Source organism: Pseudorasbora parva, chromosome 12, assembly GCF_024679245.1.
Source record: "Pseudorasbora parva isolate DD20220531a chromosome 12, ASM2467924v1, whole genome shotgun sequence".
Taxonomy (NCBI): Eukaryota; Metazoa; Chordata; class Actinopteri; order Cypriniformes; family Gobionidae; genus Pseudorasbora; species Pseudorasbora parva.
In genome coordinates this window covers 41,639,655-41,657,845 of record NC_090183.1, presented here as the reverse complement: position 1 = coordinate 41,657,845, position 18,191 = coordinate 41,639,655, and the positions used below count along the sequence as shown (strand labels likewise).

The 18,191-nt window shown below is 38.2% G+C and overlaps 2 protein-coding genes across 8 annotated transcripts in view; both read left to right on the top strand.

The window, feature by feature from the left end:
- Positions 1–3,353, top strand: part of ngfb (nerve growth factor b (beta polypeptide)) — an 89,212-nt gene extending 85,859 nt beyond the window's left edge. For all 7 annotated transcript variants that reach the window (XM_067460343.1, XM_067460341.1, XM_067460342.1 and 4 more), the window contains one exon: positions 2,345–3,353. In XM_067460343.1, coding sequence (XP_067316444.1) covers positions 2,345–2,955 — 611 coding nt within the window. In that variant the 3' untranslated portion in view covers positions 2,956–3,353. The remainder of the gene's footprint in view (positions 1–2,344) is intronic.
- Positions 3,354–8,006: 4,653 nt separating this feature from the next.
- tspan2a (tetraspanin 2a) overlaps positions 8,007–18,191 on the top strand; it is a 25,885-nt gene continuing 15,700 nt past the window's right edge. Inside the window, exons 1-2 of the mRNA XM_067460335.1 lie at positions 8,007–8,257; positions 16,370–16,472. Coding sequence (XP_067316436.1) covers positions 8,189–8,257; positions 16,370–16,472 — 172 coding nt within the window. The 5' untranslated portion in view covers positions 8,007–8,188. The remainder of the gene's footprint in view (positions 8,258–16,369; positions 16,473–18,191) is intronic.

The window sequence follows — 18,191 nt, the reverse complement described above, 5'->3', positions numbered from 1 at the left end:
CGTATGGGGCTGCATAGCCGCAGACCAGTCAGGGTGCCCATGCTGACCCCTGTCCATCAGTAAAAGTGTCAACAGTGGGCACGTGAGCATCAGAACTGGACCACAGAGAAGTGGAAGAAGGTGGTCTGGTCAGATGTATCATGTTTTCTTTTCCGGGTGCATATGCGTCACTTACCTACAGAACATATGGCACGAGTATGCATTATCGGAAGTAAGCAATTCGGCGGAGGCAGTGTGATGCTTTGAGAAATGTTCTGCTGTGAGACGTTGGGTCCAGCCATCCCTGTGGATGTTACTTTGACACGTACCACCTACCCAGGGGTGTGGGACTGGGGGGATAAAAGGGTACTGAGTAACCAGGGCCCAAGGCAGGGAAGTCCATTTTCTATACATACACATACATGGTACGGGGGCCCAGCAAGATGGTTTGTACCCAGGGCCCAAAATTTGGTGCTACGCCCCTGCACCTACCTAAGCATTGTTGCAGACCATGTACACCTTTTCACAGAAACGTTATTCCCTGGGGGCTATGGCCTCTATCAGCAGGATAATGCTCCTGACACAAAGCACAAATGGTTCAGGAATGGTTTGAGAAGCACAACATGTTTACAGTGTTGAATTAGCTTCCAAATTCCCCAGATCTCAATCCAATCGAGCATCTGTGGAATGCGCTGAACAAACTAGTCTGATCCATGGAGGCCCCTCCTCACAACTTACAGCCAATAAAGGATCTGCTGGTGCCAGATACCACAGCACACCTTCTGGTCTAATGTAGTCCATGCCTCGATGGGTTTTTGTTAGGCACTGTATATCTGAAGCTGAAAATCCCACTTTATATTAGGTGGCCCTAACTACTATGTACTTACATCAAACAATAAGTACAATATACCTATTGTGTTCATATTGTTTCATGTATGTACAAAATTGCATCAAATTATTAAATGAAATGTTAGTACAGTTCAAATAATAAACAATTATCCATCTTTTTTGAACTTTTCACTATTTTAAAATAAGAAATGGCTGAAAAAAAGTTGTTGATCTACAGATATTAGTCATCATATTGTTTATCTACTGTTCTTTAGTTCCCATAATATAATTACTGGGGCCTACATTTTGTTTTTGTTGAATTTATTGACTCTAAAATACGTCACCATATCGAATTAAAAAGGTTTGGAAATGGTCAAACAAATCTGTTGCATGACTTAAGCTTAAGCTCTTTTGACAGGTTTTGTGCTGTTGGTTACAACAGAACATAATTTCACGTTGACAAAATGTGTTTTCTTTGAGACACATACTGAAGCCTATAAGCATGCTTAAAGGGATAGTTCACCTAAAAATGACAATTCTGTCATTTACTCACCCGGATATTGTTCCAAACCTGTATTAGTTTCTTTCTTCTGTTGAACACAAAAGAAGATATTTTAAAGAGTGTTGTTAACCAGACAGTTGACGGTAGCCAATTGCACCTTTCACACACACAGTCTTTACTGGTAAATTACCGGTAACAGATCATGTGTGAACAGGACCTTTTCAAAAATACTGGTAAATTGCTGCAACCAAAGGGAAAGGAAAGCTGTGACATTACCAGTAAATTTAAATATGCACTAAATGATCAGCTTTGACCGTTGTGCCATGTCTCGCAGCTTTTTTAACATGTCGCGCTTGAGACCCAGTCTTCTTTTCCATGCATCAGCGTTGTGCTCTGCAGTTGATACTATTACAGGCATCTCGTGTTTTTAAGAGCAAACACGCGTGTTCTGTTTGATCACCCATTATCCATGTCACTCAGACACCAAAATATGTTGTCAAATTGAACAGCTAGTGAAACTAAAGCACTTCTAATGTCGGCAATGTCAAAGATGCAGCGTTTAATTATGATTGACATCACACAATTGACTTGTATTTTGTTGCTGATGTGTGAATGGTCTCTTACGGTAAAAAGCCAGAACACCGTTGCTTGTGTGAACAGCATATTTTTGTATTTACCGGTAAAATCATTCTGGTTATTTTCTGACAATATACCGGGATTGCTGTGTGAAAGGGGCTATTGTACTTCCGCAGTATTTTTTTTTCCTTCTATGGTTCTGGTTATGCTCTGGTTCCAACATTATTAAAAATATCTTCTTTTGTGCTCAACAGAAGAAAGAAACATATGCAGGTTTGGAACAACATGAGGGCTAAAATAAGACATGGCTGAAAAAAGCACATATTGATTATATACCATTCTTTACCTGCCACCTATATCAGCCAAAGCATCTGTGTATGACTACGCAGAAGAAAATTAGGTTTGTTCAGTTTGTTTTTCTGTGTGATCAAACCTAACATTAATCTGTGCTGTACTCAGGTCACGCTGAGCCCATGCGGTGGTCCATGCTAGCCCTGCTGCTCTTGTCCTGCAGCCAGATGTTTGCCCAGCGCCCAGGTGACATCTGCTTAGAAAATGACGACCGCGGACAGGACGTCACAGCCATCCCTGTGCCGACAGTGGATCCCAAACTCTTCAACAAGAGACGGTACCGCTCACCCCGCGTACTTTTCAGTGAACATCCCCCCGACTCGGAGCCCACCGGGCACCAGACTCGGAGCAGGACGAAGAGGAAAACAGGGCCGCCTCAACACCGTGGAGTTTACTCCGTCTGTGAGAGCGTTAGCACTTGGGAGGGAAACAAAACCAAAGCTACAGACATTTCAGGCAACGAGGTCACGGTCTTACCTGACGTAATCATCAACAGCTCCAAGAAAAAGCAGTACTTTTTTGAGACGACCTGCAGCAGCGGGCGGACCGGAGGTTCTGGGTGTTTGGGAATCGATGCGCGCCATTGGAACTCATACTGTACCAATTCGCACACGTTCGTGCGAGCGCTGACTTCATTCAAGAACCTGGTGGCGTGGAGACTCATAAGGATCAATGTAGCTTGTGTGTGTGTGCTGAGCCGAAAGTCTTGGAGACAATAACAAACTGGCTGCTATTGAATACACCAGAAACAGCCTTATGATATCAAACTTGATAATTCCAAATTACTCAATGTGATGGTGGACATTTTCCTTGTGCAAACCATTAATGACAACTCGTGATATAAAACATACCGTCTAAGGAGGATATTGTCATAGGACACTACAATGGAATGAGTTTGTTTTTGTGTTTTTTATACATTTCTGTCTTTTTAAAATAATTGTTTTCTTTTGCAGCAGTACGAGAACATGTACATACATTGTTGTGTGTGGTAATTGTTATTTATTAAACTGCAGCATTATTGTCCAGTTTATTGTGGGTTCTCAGTGTGCATATCAGGACACGGTCATTTTTAAAGCAACATTCTGGGTTAAATACAACTGAAAATTAAAATTGTCATAATTTACTCTTACTTGAAAATTTCAGTCTACATTCACTGACATTTTGTCAATTTTTTGTTCTGTGGAAGAAAAAAGCCATATGGGTTTGGAACGAGTAAATGATGACAGAAATGTCACTTTTGGATGAACTTTTTTTTAATTTTTTTTTAGGAATTTTTTCCTACTATGTTCCTGGTTTCCACAGACAACTTGCCAGTCATTTTTAAATAGTTCAAAAAGTCCTGATTTATATCATTGGAATTCTCAATGCAACAATAAATCATAGTTATTTGGTTTCAAAGGAAGGGAAGTAATAAAAGGGCTGCTTTAAAAGTGTGACCTAACTTCTAACTAAATCATTTAATCCCTTTATGCCAGATAATGATCTTTAAAGGTTTAGTTTAGTTTCTTTCATTAATGACTCTCCCTAATGTCGTTCCTCACCCGTAAGACCTCTGTTCATCCACGGAACACAGTTTAAGATATTTTAGATTTAGTCCGAGGCCTTTCTGTTCTTTGAATGTAAGTGTATGCACACTTGCTGTCCATGTCCAGAAGGTAATGAAAACATCATCAAAGGAGTCCATATGTGACATCAGTTGGTTAGTTAGACTCTTTTGAAGCATCGACAATAATTTTTTAGTCCAAAAATAACAAAAACTACGACTTTATTCAGCATTGTCTTCTCTTCCGTGTTCCTCGAATAAAGATTCAAATTTGTAATTATCCCATCTTTTTTTCACCCTCAAAACATCTTAGGTGTATATGAATTTCTTCTTTTAACCAAACACAATAAGTTATATTAATCCTAGCTCTTCCAAGCTTTAATGGGAGTGAATGGTAACTTAAGCTCAAAAAAGTGCATGCAGCCGATATTAAAGTAATCCATATGGCTCTGGGGGTTTAATAAAGGCCTTCTGAAGTGAAGTGATGTGTTTTTGTAAGAAATATATACATATTGAAAACTTTATAAACTATAATCACTGGCTTCCAGTAACAACCATACTGAAAGAGTGACCTCTGACCCGACTCATTGATAAACATGGAAGCACAGAAGACGGAGCAAAACAAAATGCCGGTCACAAATTAGAAGACTAAAACAATCTTTTTAACAGACAAATGTGGGTGTTTATTGCCCAGCACTATTTTTTTTAACCATACATCCTACGTCATGCGTCAGGTCAGAGGTCACTCTTCTTGTGCAGTGATACAAGCCAGTGATTATAGTTTTTAAAGTTTTATTAATTAACCCCCTGGAGCTGTATAGATACATTTATTGATGGATGGATGCTCTTTTTTCGGCTTCTAAAATCTTCTAAACCATTCACTTCCATTATAAAGCATGAGAGAGCCAGTGTAACCCCTCCTGTTCGATCCGCCCGCTCCAAGCGGGACTACGAACCCAGTACTGAGTAATATTAAATAACTGCATGTACTTATTATAGAGTTAAGGTTAGTAATTATACATAATTTACTGTTATGAGTAACCAGGGTTTAGGTTTTGCAAAACCTGAACTTTATCCAACTAGAAAAGTAGTTCCACCAGTAATCCACTGGGCATATTTTGACTATTTTACAGATCAAATAAATGTACTAGCTACTGTACCATCATCTTTTTGCTTTAAAGTGTTGAACCATAAGACTTCCATTGTAATTGCTTTACTATTAATATTTTATATATATATATATTTTTTTTAGGAATGTCCAGATTATTTTCTGTGGCAACTGATAGAGCCTAAACAGCATTTATTCTAGAATATTCCTCTACATATTTTCCATTGCCCTTTAAGTCGTCCCCACTCCCCACCCTAAAAAAAGGAACTGAACTTTCCTGAGCGGCCTCAGTTTATGCTTTCAGGAGTTAGCTGAGGTTTTTCTGATTTTGGTTATAAAAAAAGAAACCCTGTGACCTTCAGCGCATGTGGCAGAAAAACTAAACGGTTAGGGCACATTTTGTCAGACGTTTTGAGTAGTTTGTTGAACCTGTTGGTGGGGCTGACCTCGAGTGTCAACAGATGTGCTTCTCACACATGGAAATGCTGTTCTCTTTCCAGAGGCTTCCACATGATGCAACAGGCCTTGAGAGCGAAAATCGTTAAAAAGTAATTCAACACAAACAGGTGTGTCACTCCAATCAGACTTTGAATACATTTGTTTCGGCAGCATGTGGAAGTCTTAAAAAACAGATGGGCCTCGGCCGGCGAAATTTACCCACCTCAGGTCTGATCGTGTAAACAGAAGGAGACCACATGCCAAAGGTCAGGTGCATGGCCAAATGATGAGCTCATGTCTGGAAGCCACAGGCTTTAGGTCAGGCGTCATAGTTCGGCTGGGATAATCAACAGGATTGTGAGTAAGGTTTATATAATCACATCACCCACAAGCGAGTCCTTCAGCACGTGTTTGTTTAGCGGTATAGTGCGGGTCAAGCAGTGGTAAAGGGGTCGTCTTTTCAAACAAAATCATTTTCACACACTCATTTGCTCTCATTAGATGATGTTTTGTGGTCATCGAACTTTCAAACAGTTGTGTAGTCGGATGAAGAATGAGATAATTTTCCTCACGCTCATCATGTAAATGAAACAAACAAGCCTGATTGTTTGTAGGACAGCTCCCTATGGACAGTCTGCTGTGACGAATCCAAGAAAATCCCCTTTGTTTAATTCACAAAGAATATTAATGAGATTAATGAACTGATGGTAGCCTAACACACCGTGGAGATTTCAAACAAGGCTACGGCCACCCCTCAGTACGCGTAACAATGTAGTCTTCATGAAGGTTAATAATTCCGTTTACATTCACATAAACGTCTGAAAGTCTTAATCGAGATATAACTGCATAAAGTAATAAGGTGTCCTACTACAGTATACAGCGCTGGATGGAGCGATCGATTCAATAACAAACTACTGTCGCCCTCTAGTGGTTCATTTGCTACTTTACGCTTTTCGGGGGATGACTGTTTGCTATAATAGTTTATGCAGAAATTCTATTTTAAATGTTATTTTACTTTTTTACTTTCTATTGTGGTACTATACTGAAAGTAAACATGTTTGTACTATACATATTTCAACACAAGTGGGAGCACTGCTCTTACAGAACAAATGTATAGGCTATGGTTATTTCTGATATTGGTGTTTTATGAATGCAACTTTTTTATTGATCGATGCAACATATCCTAATGCCGTGATTTTATTACAGCTCAATATGCTGTTTGCTCAATCGTTTAAAGTTGTGCTTGATTCATGGGAAACCATGCTCCTGACTAAATCAGAGAGATAACAATTATGAATCTTTGAAAATAGCATTTCCACTTTGAAATCAAGTAGAGATGACCACTATAGTGTCCTTAACACAAATGTACATTTAACACATTTTATTGTCATATTATTGTATTACATAGGACACTTAAATTATTGCTAATTAATTACCCATTACACCATTTGTCCTCAGACTATAACTCAATGCTTCACACACACATATTTTAATTATATCATTATATATCATTATATCATATTTTGCTAGCTGCATGAAGAACTCAGATAATGGTCAAAGCCTATATAGTCAGATAAAGCTTAATAATGTTTTATAAACCCAAGCTCATCATTGTACTTTAGTAGAAATCTCCTCTTTGTTGATCGTCCTTGTATTTTGGCATCACTGTATTAAAGCATTTTAAAGTTTATACCCAAACAGGAAAGGTCAAAGGCCCATACAAAACTAAATGCAAGTATATAATTTATATAAAGCCTGAATTTTTTTACATTGCTGTGTAGGCCTATAAATAGGCTACACGAACAATAAATGTGACAGTTTCTAATGAAAATGTGAGTGAGCTTATCTCAGTGTGTCCTGAGTTTGACCTCAGGCCGGCAGACAATGGCATCCTCTCACTGATGAGATGACAGTGATTGTGACTGATGTATTGTGTAGTGAGACAAACCTTATGAAAGAGACTCAATAATGAATACCCTGAATGTCTGACCACATCATGAAGGCGTTGTAAATTACACCGCAGGTTCAAACATAATGCCTAACGCAATTCAAAAACTGACAATCATTGGATTTTATGTGTGTGTGTGTGTGTGTGTCTGTCCGTTCTTTCAACCATCCATCGTCCGTCCGTCCGTCCATCCATCCATCCATCCATCCATCTATCTATCTATCTATCTGTCTGTCTGTCTGTCGTCTGTGCATCAATCTATCCAGCCATTTATCCATCCATAATCTATCTATCCATCCATCCATCCATCCATCCATCCATCCATCCATCCATCCATCCATCCATCTATCTATCTATCTATCTATCTATCTATCTATCTATCTATCTATCTATCTATCTATCTATCTATCTATCCAGCCATTTATCCATCCATAATCTATCTATCCATCCATCCATCCATCCGTCCGTCCGTCCGTCCGTCCGTCCATCCATCCATCCATCCATCCATCCATCCATCCATCCATCCATCCATCCATCCATCCATCCATCCATCCATCCATCTATCTATCTATCTATCTATCTATCTATCTATCTATCTATCTATCTATCTATCTATCTATCTATCTATCTATCTATCTATCTATCTATCTATCTAATTGGTCTGAGGAAAACGCGGGAAAGAAACATTGCCCTCGCCCCACATGTCCTGCTGGACCAATGGGCGGTGCTGATCCGCGCGCGCGCGCTCTCTCTCAGTGGCGAAGTACACACGCGAGGAGCAGCGCTGGTGTTGACGGTCCGTGAGTGGATTCTGCTTGAATAATATTACTGACCTACATCTCCGAGACAGGCCCGCACATTTGCGCAAACATTTTGGTCGAAACGGCGAGCGCGCGACACGAAACGGCAGGCAGGATGAGCAATGTACAGGGCGGCATGAAATGTGTCAAATACCTGCTGTTCGTCTTCAACTTCATATTCTGGGTAAGTGCGAAGGACTGATGATATCTGCGTGATGATGATGTCACACATGTCACAATGCAAGAACGCAAATGTACGTTTATTTGCTGTCGCCTGGGTATCTAGGAGTTGCTCAACATCTTTAGGATGATTTTCTGTTTTAATTTCGCGTGGTGCAGGTTTCTTTTCTCCGGCGACTCATTTAGGATGACGATGTTTTTGTAAACTACAAGCGTGACAGATGTCGGCTCTGTCTCAATACCTAGTGAGCAACACTATCTGAACAATACTTTTGAGCCTCATAGGCACGTGCAGACATTTTGAGCATCAAATTATGTGCATTAAGCGCCTCTGATGCTCTAAATGCTGTCTGCAAGATGGACTAAGTAACGTTAGGTTTTGAAACAGTCACCATGTGCCTTTGTTTTAAAGGAAAGCTGTATATTTTTATGTTTATACTATCCATGGTCTATGATATGGATGAATTTGGGCAAGTTGCACACTTTCTTCTCCAGTGAATATTTTTAGTGTGGATTTGCAGCATGTTGTCACAATGGGAACTTGTTGTTAGACACCTATTTTTAAAAGAGTACCTTATTATTCATATTTATTATAATTAAATGTAATATTTATTAATTAATGTATTATTTGTTGGCTTTTAAAGGTGCACTATGTAAAAATAAATCAGTAAAATATCCAAAAACCACACCACTTTTAACCAAAGAGGTGAGGGAGTCGCTTGTCAATTGCGTCATATCTGCGTTATCCTCAGTTTCCGGTTTTATTTTGCAGAAGCGCTTTACTCTTAGCAGTGTGCAGCAAGTGTCACAGCCACTAAGCGAACGCACAGAGTAACGTCATAACATTTTCAACACACCAATGTCTCTAATATGATAAACAGAGCTGCGGTACCTCATACTCATGACCGGGAAAGCGGAAATGGCACAGGCGACTGTGGCATAATAAAAGTCCGGCTACTCACGAGGCGTTTCTTGCGTTCAATTGCTTCAGCGGCTTTGCTCAGCTCCACAACACTCGAGTCTGCTCTGCTCCACGCTACAGTAATGTTAATAACCGCATCCATCAACATGATTTCTGATGGAGTCCTATCCCGATTCTTTTCCACCGGCTGGTGACCAAGATTCTGAGCTCAAACTTGTCGTCATCAAACTACGCATTTGTTTTGACTAGCTGTTGGAAAGTTACATAGTGCACCTTTAAACAAAATGCAAATAGTAAAACCTTTATTAGTTGACTCTTGATTGAATCATTTGTGGTGTATTTTTTGTTTGTTTCTTTGTTTTGCATTTTCATTTGGAACTGATATTCTATTCTAGTTTAGGACAGTTTTAACTACGTGTTTTATACTAACACACAAAAACCACTCTTAGAGAACAGGCCCAGTCTATATAAACAACTCTATATATGTAACAATTAACTTGCATTTTGGACAGTGTCCCAGTGTGATTTATTTGGCTCCTTGATTCCTTTTCTAGTACACCCCATCAGCTGAGAGTTACAAATGTTTAACAGGCTTTAAAGGTGAACTATGTAGTATTTTTGCAGTAAAATATCCAAAAACCACTAGGCCAGTGTTATATATTTTGTTCAGTTGAGTACCTACAATATCCCAGATGTTTCCAACTATTTGTAAATTGTGAGAAAATTGCTATTTTAACTAAGGACAGGGACGTTGCAGCATTGCATTTGAGAGAGTCGCCTGTCAATTGCGTCATATCTGCGTTACCCTCGGTTTCGGCTTTTATTTGGCAGGAGCGCTTTATTCTTAGCAGCGTGAACAAGTGAACGCACGGAGTAACGTCATAACATCGTTTTAAACACACTTAAATGTATCTAATATGATAAACAGAGCTCCATTACCTCAAAATCATAACCGGAAGAGCGGATCTGTGCAGGCGCCCGGCAAATGAGTCCCGTCCCGTCATAATAAAAGTCCTGGTATTCGCGAGGCGGGTATTTGTTTAACAATCGCTCCAGCAGCTTTGCTCAGGTCCATAACACTCGGTCCTGCTCTGCTTTAGACTACAGTAACGTTAATAACCGCATGCATGAACGTGATTTCTGCCCGAGTCCTATTTTTCACCGGCTGTGATGAGAAGACCACATCTCCCAAGATGCTGCGCTTACACTTTGCGTCATCAAACTACGCATTTGTTTTGAATAGGCGCCCTCCAGTGGACAAAAGCTGCATAGTGCACCTTTAAGTTTGTTGTGATATTTTCTACAAAACCCATGTATAGCCAGATAAACATACTTGTTCTCATTTATTTAGGATCATTTGAGGTTGTGAAGTGATTTTCTTCGGACAATGCTTGGAAAGTACTGTGTGGATCCATTATTTCAAAGTGGAAAGCATATGTGCAAAGCTGAATTTGTGTTATTCTATAATTTAGGGTAAATTTCATGTCCATTGATGATGATTATATTTTTACTAACAACTCTCTTCAGAAACATCATATTTTATCCAGAAAATGCATATTATAATCTCACAAAAATATTTAGTGAACCCTTTTTTTCATTTCATCGATTAAAATGTTAGTTCACCCAAAAATGAAAATTCTGTCATTAATTACTCACCCTCATGTCATTCGACACCCGTAAGACCTCCGTTTATCTTCAGAACACAAATTAAGATATTTTTGTTGAAATCCGATGGCTCAGAAAGGCCTTTATTTACACCAATGTCATTTCCTCTCTCAAGACCCATATAAGCACTAAAGATGTCTTTACAAAGCCCATCTCACTACAGTGGCTCTACAATCATTTTATGAAGCAGCGAGAATAGTTTTTATGCGCAAAAATCTAAAATACTGACTTCTAGTGATGGCCGATTTCAAAACACTGCTTCATGAAGGACCACTTTAAATCAGTGTATCAAATCTGCGGTTCGGATCGCAAAAGTCACATGATTTCAGCAGTTTGGCGATTTGACACGCGATCCGAACTGCAGATTCAATGATTTTGTCTTGAGAGAGGAAATGACATTGGTGTCAATGAAGGCCTTTCTGAGCCATCGGATTTCAACAAAAATATCTTTATTTGTGTTCCGAAGATGAACGGGGGTCTTACGGGTGTCAAATGACATTATTGGATGAATTAAAGGTTTAGTTTACCCAAAAATGAAAATTAGCCCATCATTTACTCCACCTCAAGCCATACTAGGTGTATATGACATTCTTCATTCAGACAAATAAAAACTGATTGATATTATAAATGTCCTGAGTCTTTCAAGCTTTATTATGGCAGTGACTGTTGCTCTGTTTTTGAAGTCCATGAAAGTGCATATATCCATCATATAACTGCTCGACACGGCTCCGGGGGTTAAGAAAAGCCTTCTAAAGAGAAGTGGCATGTTTTTTGTAAGAAAAATATCCATATTTAAAATTTTATAAAGTAAATGATCTATCTTTCAGCGAATCACCTTTCGTATTTAGCATATGGAAAAAGTGCAGCACATGCGACTCTCACAGTCCAAAATGCTTACACTACGCCAGACAAGCGTAACTGGTGAGCAGCAGAAGTCTTAAAATAATCACTGTACATATGGCAGAATAGATCAAGGAAACAGTGAATATTTGAGTCACTTAAAGTGTAGCACGTAATAAGTGTATTTTCTTCATAACATGGTTGGCAAACTCACCAGGGAATTTTTATTTGTAATATCAAAATTGTGTTTAACGATTACGCTTGGCAACTAGCAGACAAGTTACACTGATGAAATAAATATAAACTGGAACCAATAGTTGTTGTTTTTTAGGAATCCTTTTTTAACACTTTTTTTGCTGATGTGAAATGTACCCTTATTTACAGAATGACTCGTATGTAAGTTCATTAATTATCATTAAATATGAATGTGATAATTGTTTACTAACAGTATCCTTTTTACCTTGATACTTGCAGTACGTAAGAAGCAAACAACATACATAATCCATCATAAGTGGCTTTGTTTGAAATTCCTCTTGCTCTGCAGATAGTTTTTAAGATGCAGGTTTCTCGTGCTGAATGGGCCTTCAAAACCTTCAAAGCTAGTTCTCAAAGATCGGGTTACTATGCAAAGTTATTGAAAGTGTACCACCCCCTTGTGCTGCATTCAACACTCCTTTATTCACGGGGGAGCACTGGATTCTGAAGGGTGCATTCAAACTGAAACAACTTTTCTATGGATAATGATGCTGTTGTCATTTCTTCAAAGACAAGGCCGCATTTTGTCACATGCAAAGTGGAGAGATAAGTAATTCTAGACTGAGTGTACTCAGATAATAAAATTTACAGCATGTCCATTATCTCATGAGGTGTAACTAAGGTTAGAATTTTATCATTATTACAGTTGCTTTTTACACTTTGTTTTATCATTTGTTTGATTAAAGTACAATGCAGCCTTGTGCTATAAGTGCATACATTCATCACCTTATAAATGAATTATATCCATGGTTTTCTTTGCATGCTACTCTTACTTAAAGGGATGGATTACCCATAAATGAGACACCCACGTTTTTCTGACCCCATGCGATTAGTGCATTATATATCATACTGAAGTCAGATGATATAGTTTTTTGTGAGATACAGGCTGCTGTTATTTGCTCATAATCTTCACCTACTAATTTGTGTTTATGTTCAAAAAAAAAAAAAAAAATGCCTTCCATTTTTGGTGCATCACATCACCTTACAGAAATGCCATTGGTTTTCATTTAACACATGACCAGTTAGGCTAAATCTAAGTAATCTAAGGAAAGGTTACTATTAGTAGTCAATATTTTACCAGTATTTTATACTTTTAATATGCTTTATTTAACTTTTTAATATTAATAATACAACCTGTATTGTTGAATGGAAAAATTAAGCTCGGCCTCAAACAATCTGCTTTTGTTTTTTGTGATAAAGAAATATGTTTTGCATTTTCCAGATGCTTTTATCCAAAGCGACTAAGAAGGTTAATATTTTATCTACTCTGACTTTGGTTTTGCTAGTTTGGTTATACATGGTTGGAAATGGAATTACAAGAATGTAAGTAATTGATGAGAAAAATCGTATTTTCGCCTAAATGATTATTTATTAATACTTTAACTTTTTAAATACAAAAATGTAATGCACAAGCCTATATATATATATATATATATATATATATATATATATATATATATATATATATATATATATATATATATATTTATATTTATATGTTTCAACGTTAGTTTCAGGTAATTTTGTCAACTAAAACTGCTTTTATTGTAGTTAACGGCCAATGCCACAAATCAAATTTTTATTTAAAAATGTTAAAGCAAGTTTAGATTTCAGCTTTATTTTAATGAAGGGTTTAAATGAAGTTCTTTTACAGCCTCTTTTCGTTCTTCAGTCTTGTGTTACTGTTGCTCTACCCAGCAAAAGTCATAGGGACCATTCAAAGACCACATCACACTATGATTTTGTTACTGCGCTAATGGTCACATTAGATTGGCTTAAACGGTTAGTGTAAGATGTAATGTAGGGCACAGTGGCGTCAGTCATTATCTGTAGAGTGGTTTCACTGCGCCGGACAGCAAGGCCTTTGTCTTTGAGAGGGCCGGCAAAAAAAGAAGTGGGTCGTTGTCCTGTGCAGTTTTATGTCCTGGTGTTGCGTAGGGTGGGTATGAGGGGGCAGGGGATGGCACCAGGGGATGGTGGATGCCAGCAGGACGAGCCTGTCAGACTGGCACAGCCTGCCTGTTGATCATAGAGATGAGCACCAAAGTAGACCACAGTGACCTTAAAAACGATATCGATACTCACGTTACACTTAAAAATGTAATTGCACACAAATCACATTCATGATGTCAAAATGTACTTTTCTGAGTTGCCTTTGCACTAATCATCTGGTCAGTCATTTCACTGGAAGGCCGTTTCCGCCACAAGAAAAAAAGGAAATTGGAAATTCTGAAATCAAAAAATCAGTTGGTATTAGCAATCAAAATGAGAAAAAAAATGTATCTAATAATTTGGCTTCAGTTCTGAACACAAAAATTATATCTTGTAAGAATTTTGGTAATCTAACTGTTGACGGTAGCAATTGACTTTTGAAAAAAAGCAATTGAAAAAAATACTATGGCATTTATCATAGAAATAAATCTACACAAGTCAATGTTTACCGTCAACCGTCAGGTTACCAAAATTCTTCAAAATACAGCTCTGAAAAAAATTGAGAGACCACTTAACATTGATTCCAGAGCTGTATATTTAGTATATTTTTATAAACTGTATATTTTCAACAGTTCAACTGAAGAAAGAAACTCATACAGGTTTGGAACAACATGAGTAAATGACACAATTTTAGGGTGAACTATTTTTTTTGAAGGTCTAGATTTTATTTCAAGACCGGTCAAGACCACAACTGCTGAAATATTACTAAATCTGCGTTGCATTGTGTGATTTATCTGTTAACATCATTAATGTGATTGAATGCAAAACGTTCCTGCTTCAAATGCAGTCAATAACTTTTACTTCTACTTGTTTTGTGTTGATTTATTTTGTTTCTGTTGAGCTGGATCAGAAATCAACAAGCTTCTGTTTCAAAGATGTCACCAAAATTAAAACAACTGTTCACAAAATTCAAGATATAATTGCAGAAAAATACTTGTATTTGGTCTTGTATTTACTCATTCATTAACCCTTTGAATCTTTTTGGAGAAACGCGGAAGAGAGGATAATGCTGAATAAATGAATAGTTTTTGATATTTTTGGACCAAAATGTTATGTAATGTAATTTTCGATGCTTCAAGAGATTCTAATCAACCCACTGATGTCACATATGGACGACTTTGATGATGTTTTTATTCCCTTTCTGGACATGGACAGTATAGTGCGCATAGACTGCATTATGTTCTGGGACTAAAATCTAAAATATCTTAAACTGTGTGTGTTCTGATGATGAACGGAGGTCTTACGGGTGAGTCATTAATGACATAAATTTCATTTTTGGGTGAACTAACCCTTTAATGATAATGTAACAGATAAAGAGAGTGTGTTTTTGAATGTGATAGTGATTTTTTTTAAACTTTTTTTTGGGGGGGAGTGAAAAAGAACGCAATACACTTCATAAACGTTCAGTAAAGTTTGGCCATCAATCGGACTGGGTCCGCTATATTCTGTGTCCTAAAACATCTTGGGACAAGGTTATTGCAAACTCAAGCAAACTCATATTTACGATAATTCCGAGAGTACATGAATGCAGCATTAGCAACAGTAACTATGATTACTGATAGGTCAATTGCAAATGTGATATTTTGATAGGGATATTGACAAATGTAAAATAAGCAAAATGTTAGTTTTAAAACATTCTCAACATTATTAATGCATTTGAAATTGATACATTTTGTTGTTAGTGATTTCATTTGATTGTATCCTCTCCATATAGTGTTGTATTATTCCAATGTAATTATTGATTAAAAATAAGACATTTTTCAGGCAGTAACTGTGGATCTTTCAGATGAATCTGAGGATTGTTTGTCAGGTCTTTCTTGGTCTTGACTCGGCCTTGCTTTGCTTTGGTCTCGTCTTGCTCGCAACACAAACTGGTCTGGGTTTAGGTGGTCTCTACTACAACACTACTAAAGTTTGCAAATCTAAATGTAGCTTTCCTGTAGCTCAACCAGTAGAGCGTGGCGCTAGCAGCGCCAAGGTCATGGGTTCGATTCCCATTCGATTCCCATGGGTTCGATTCCCACAAGAATTGACAATAATGTAAAATGTGTACCTTGAATGCAATGTAAGTCGCTTTGGATAAAAGCGGCTGCCAAATGTAAATGTAAATGTTGAGTAGGTTTCACTTTAATTTGACAACAAGGGCACAACAAACTTTCTCTGGTGACCTTACAGATCAACAAAAGGTTGTTTCCAGTATCACAATAAAGCACTTTCTCTTACAGCATTACAATCAATGCTCTATTTTAGTCAAGGTTATCCTTCCAGTTATGTTGATGGGCAAAACACAAAGTATCCTGTTCTCAAAGTCAAACCCTGCATTCATGTGTTTGTAATTAAATCATGACCAGTCATGAAGTAAGGACCAGCAAAGGTCACAGAAACAACGTGAAGGGATTTTTTTCCGTACATGTTGCTGATTTGTTTCATTCTTGTTTCCAGCTGTCGGGCTCACTGGTGTTGGCCGTGGGATTATGGTTGAGGTTTGACCCAAACACATCCAAACTCTTATCCGAAAATGATGCCCCTGAACAATTCTTCATTGGTGAGTTGCAAAAAAAAAAAAAAAAAAATGAAGCCCACAGCAAATGTTTACATATCAGGTTTCATAAACCTGTAGTGTCATGAAAACAGACTTAGTTTTTTTTTGTGTGTGTGTGTGTGTGTGTGTGTAATTTTAGTCCTTTTGTGCAGAAATTTGTGCAGAATTTCTGTCCCTATAAGAAAACAGAGCAGATTACTAAACATGTCACAAAGTCAGACTGAAATAAACCTTTGCATCCTGACTCTTGTTGCATAAAGTCAGCCAATCAGATTAGATCTCACCAGATCGTTTGTGTGCTATATAGATCAAACCCAGTGAATAGTCATTAAGGGTGCGTTCACACTTGTAGTTCGGTTAGTTTGGTTCGTTTGGTCCGGACCAAAAAACAAAAACAAAGCATATAGTCCTGCTCCGCTTAACGTTCACACTGGCATTTTTAACAGCAAACCTAAAAGTTACTGAACCAAAGGCATAGGGAGACGGTCACAACCTGATTGGTCGGCTTATATGACGCAGGAGCTCGCTTACCGAACATTCAAAACAATGCTGTGTGTTGGATTAAACACGATCATTTTATGCATGTACTTGGCATTATTTTTACCCGCTGAGAACTCATGAAGAGCTCATAAAATGTTCAAAACATTCAAAACAGCAGCAGGATATCCTCCGTTGTGCAGAAAAGAGACGGCTGTCGCCTGTACCGTCAAATGACACCACTGGTCCTTTGATGAGAAGAATCAGGTATGCTTTTTGTGCGTTTTTTCTAGCATTTTCGAAACCTGCTTGTCGGACCAAATATTGATTAGGCACCTCCTTGTTGCTCTATGTTTGCCCTCTAACGTTAACGTTATTCATTTTGGATACACCGATCTTTCCGCGTCGTCAAATCAGCTGACTATGCGTCACATCTTGTGGCATTGCGTCCGGTTTTTGTTTCATTTACATGTCTTTGGTCTGTGTTGCATTCATATATCAATCGAACCGCACCAGAGTTCGTTTGGAAGCGGACCGAGACCCATCTTTTTTAGCGGTCTCGGTCCGCTTGTTTGATGCGCACCAGGGTTCGGGTGGCAGCGTTCATATGTTCAAATGAACCGCACTAAACGAGCAATCGCACCAGGGTTCATTTTAATCAAACCAAACATGACAAGTGTGAACGCACCCTGAATGCTTGGTTGAACAGGATGTATATATGCCATTATGCACTAGATCATGGGATAAATAGTACGTGTTATGATCATGTGGCATTTATTAAGCTGCATTCATGAACACAAGCTCATTGCATTCAAGTGCTGTGTTGTCGAAAAGAACAGGAATCATGGAGGACACTAAGGTTTACTCCGCAATCGTTTTGCCCTCCGCCATGTTTACAGTTTATGACATGCCCAACTCGGGTATCAAAATTATCCCTGAGCTTCCCAGTGGTAAATACGACATGAGAGAGATCATTCATGTCCAATTTTTAACTAGGAAACTCATATTTACGATAATTCTGATAGCATGTGTTGTGAAGGCAGCATTAATTCTACCATGGTACTTTATCTATATTATCAATCACAAAGTACAGAACCTGTCATAAAGAAACCCATACCTAAATTAGTTACATAAATACATAAATTACATAAATAAGCACAACACCAATACCTATTAACAAAGCACCGGCTCCAACGGCAATTTCAGGCTGAAATTTCCCATCTGCGTCACAGAGCCCTAATGGCC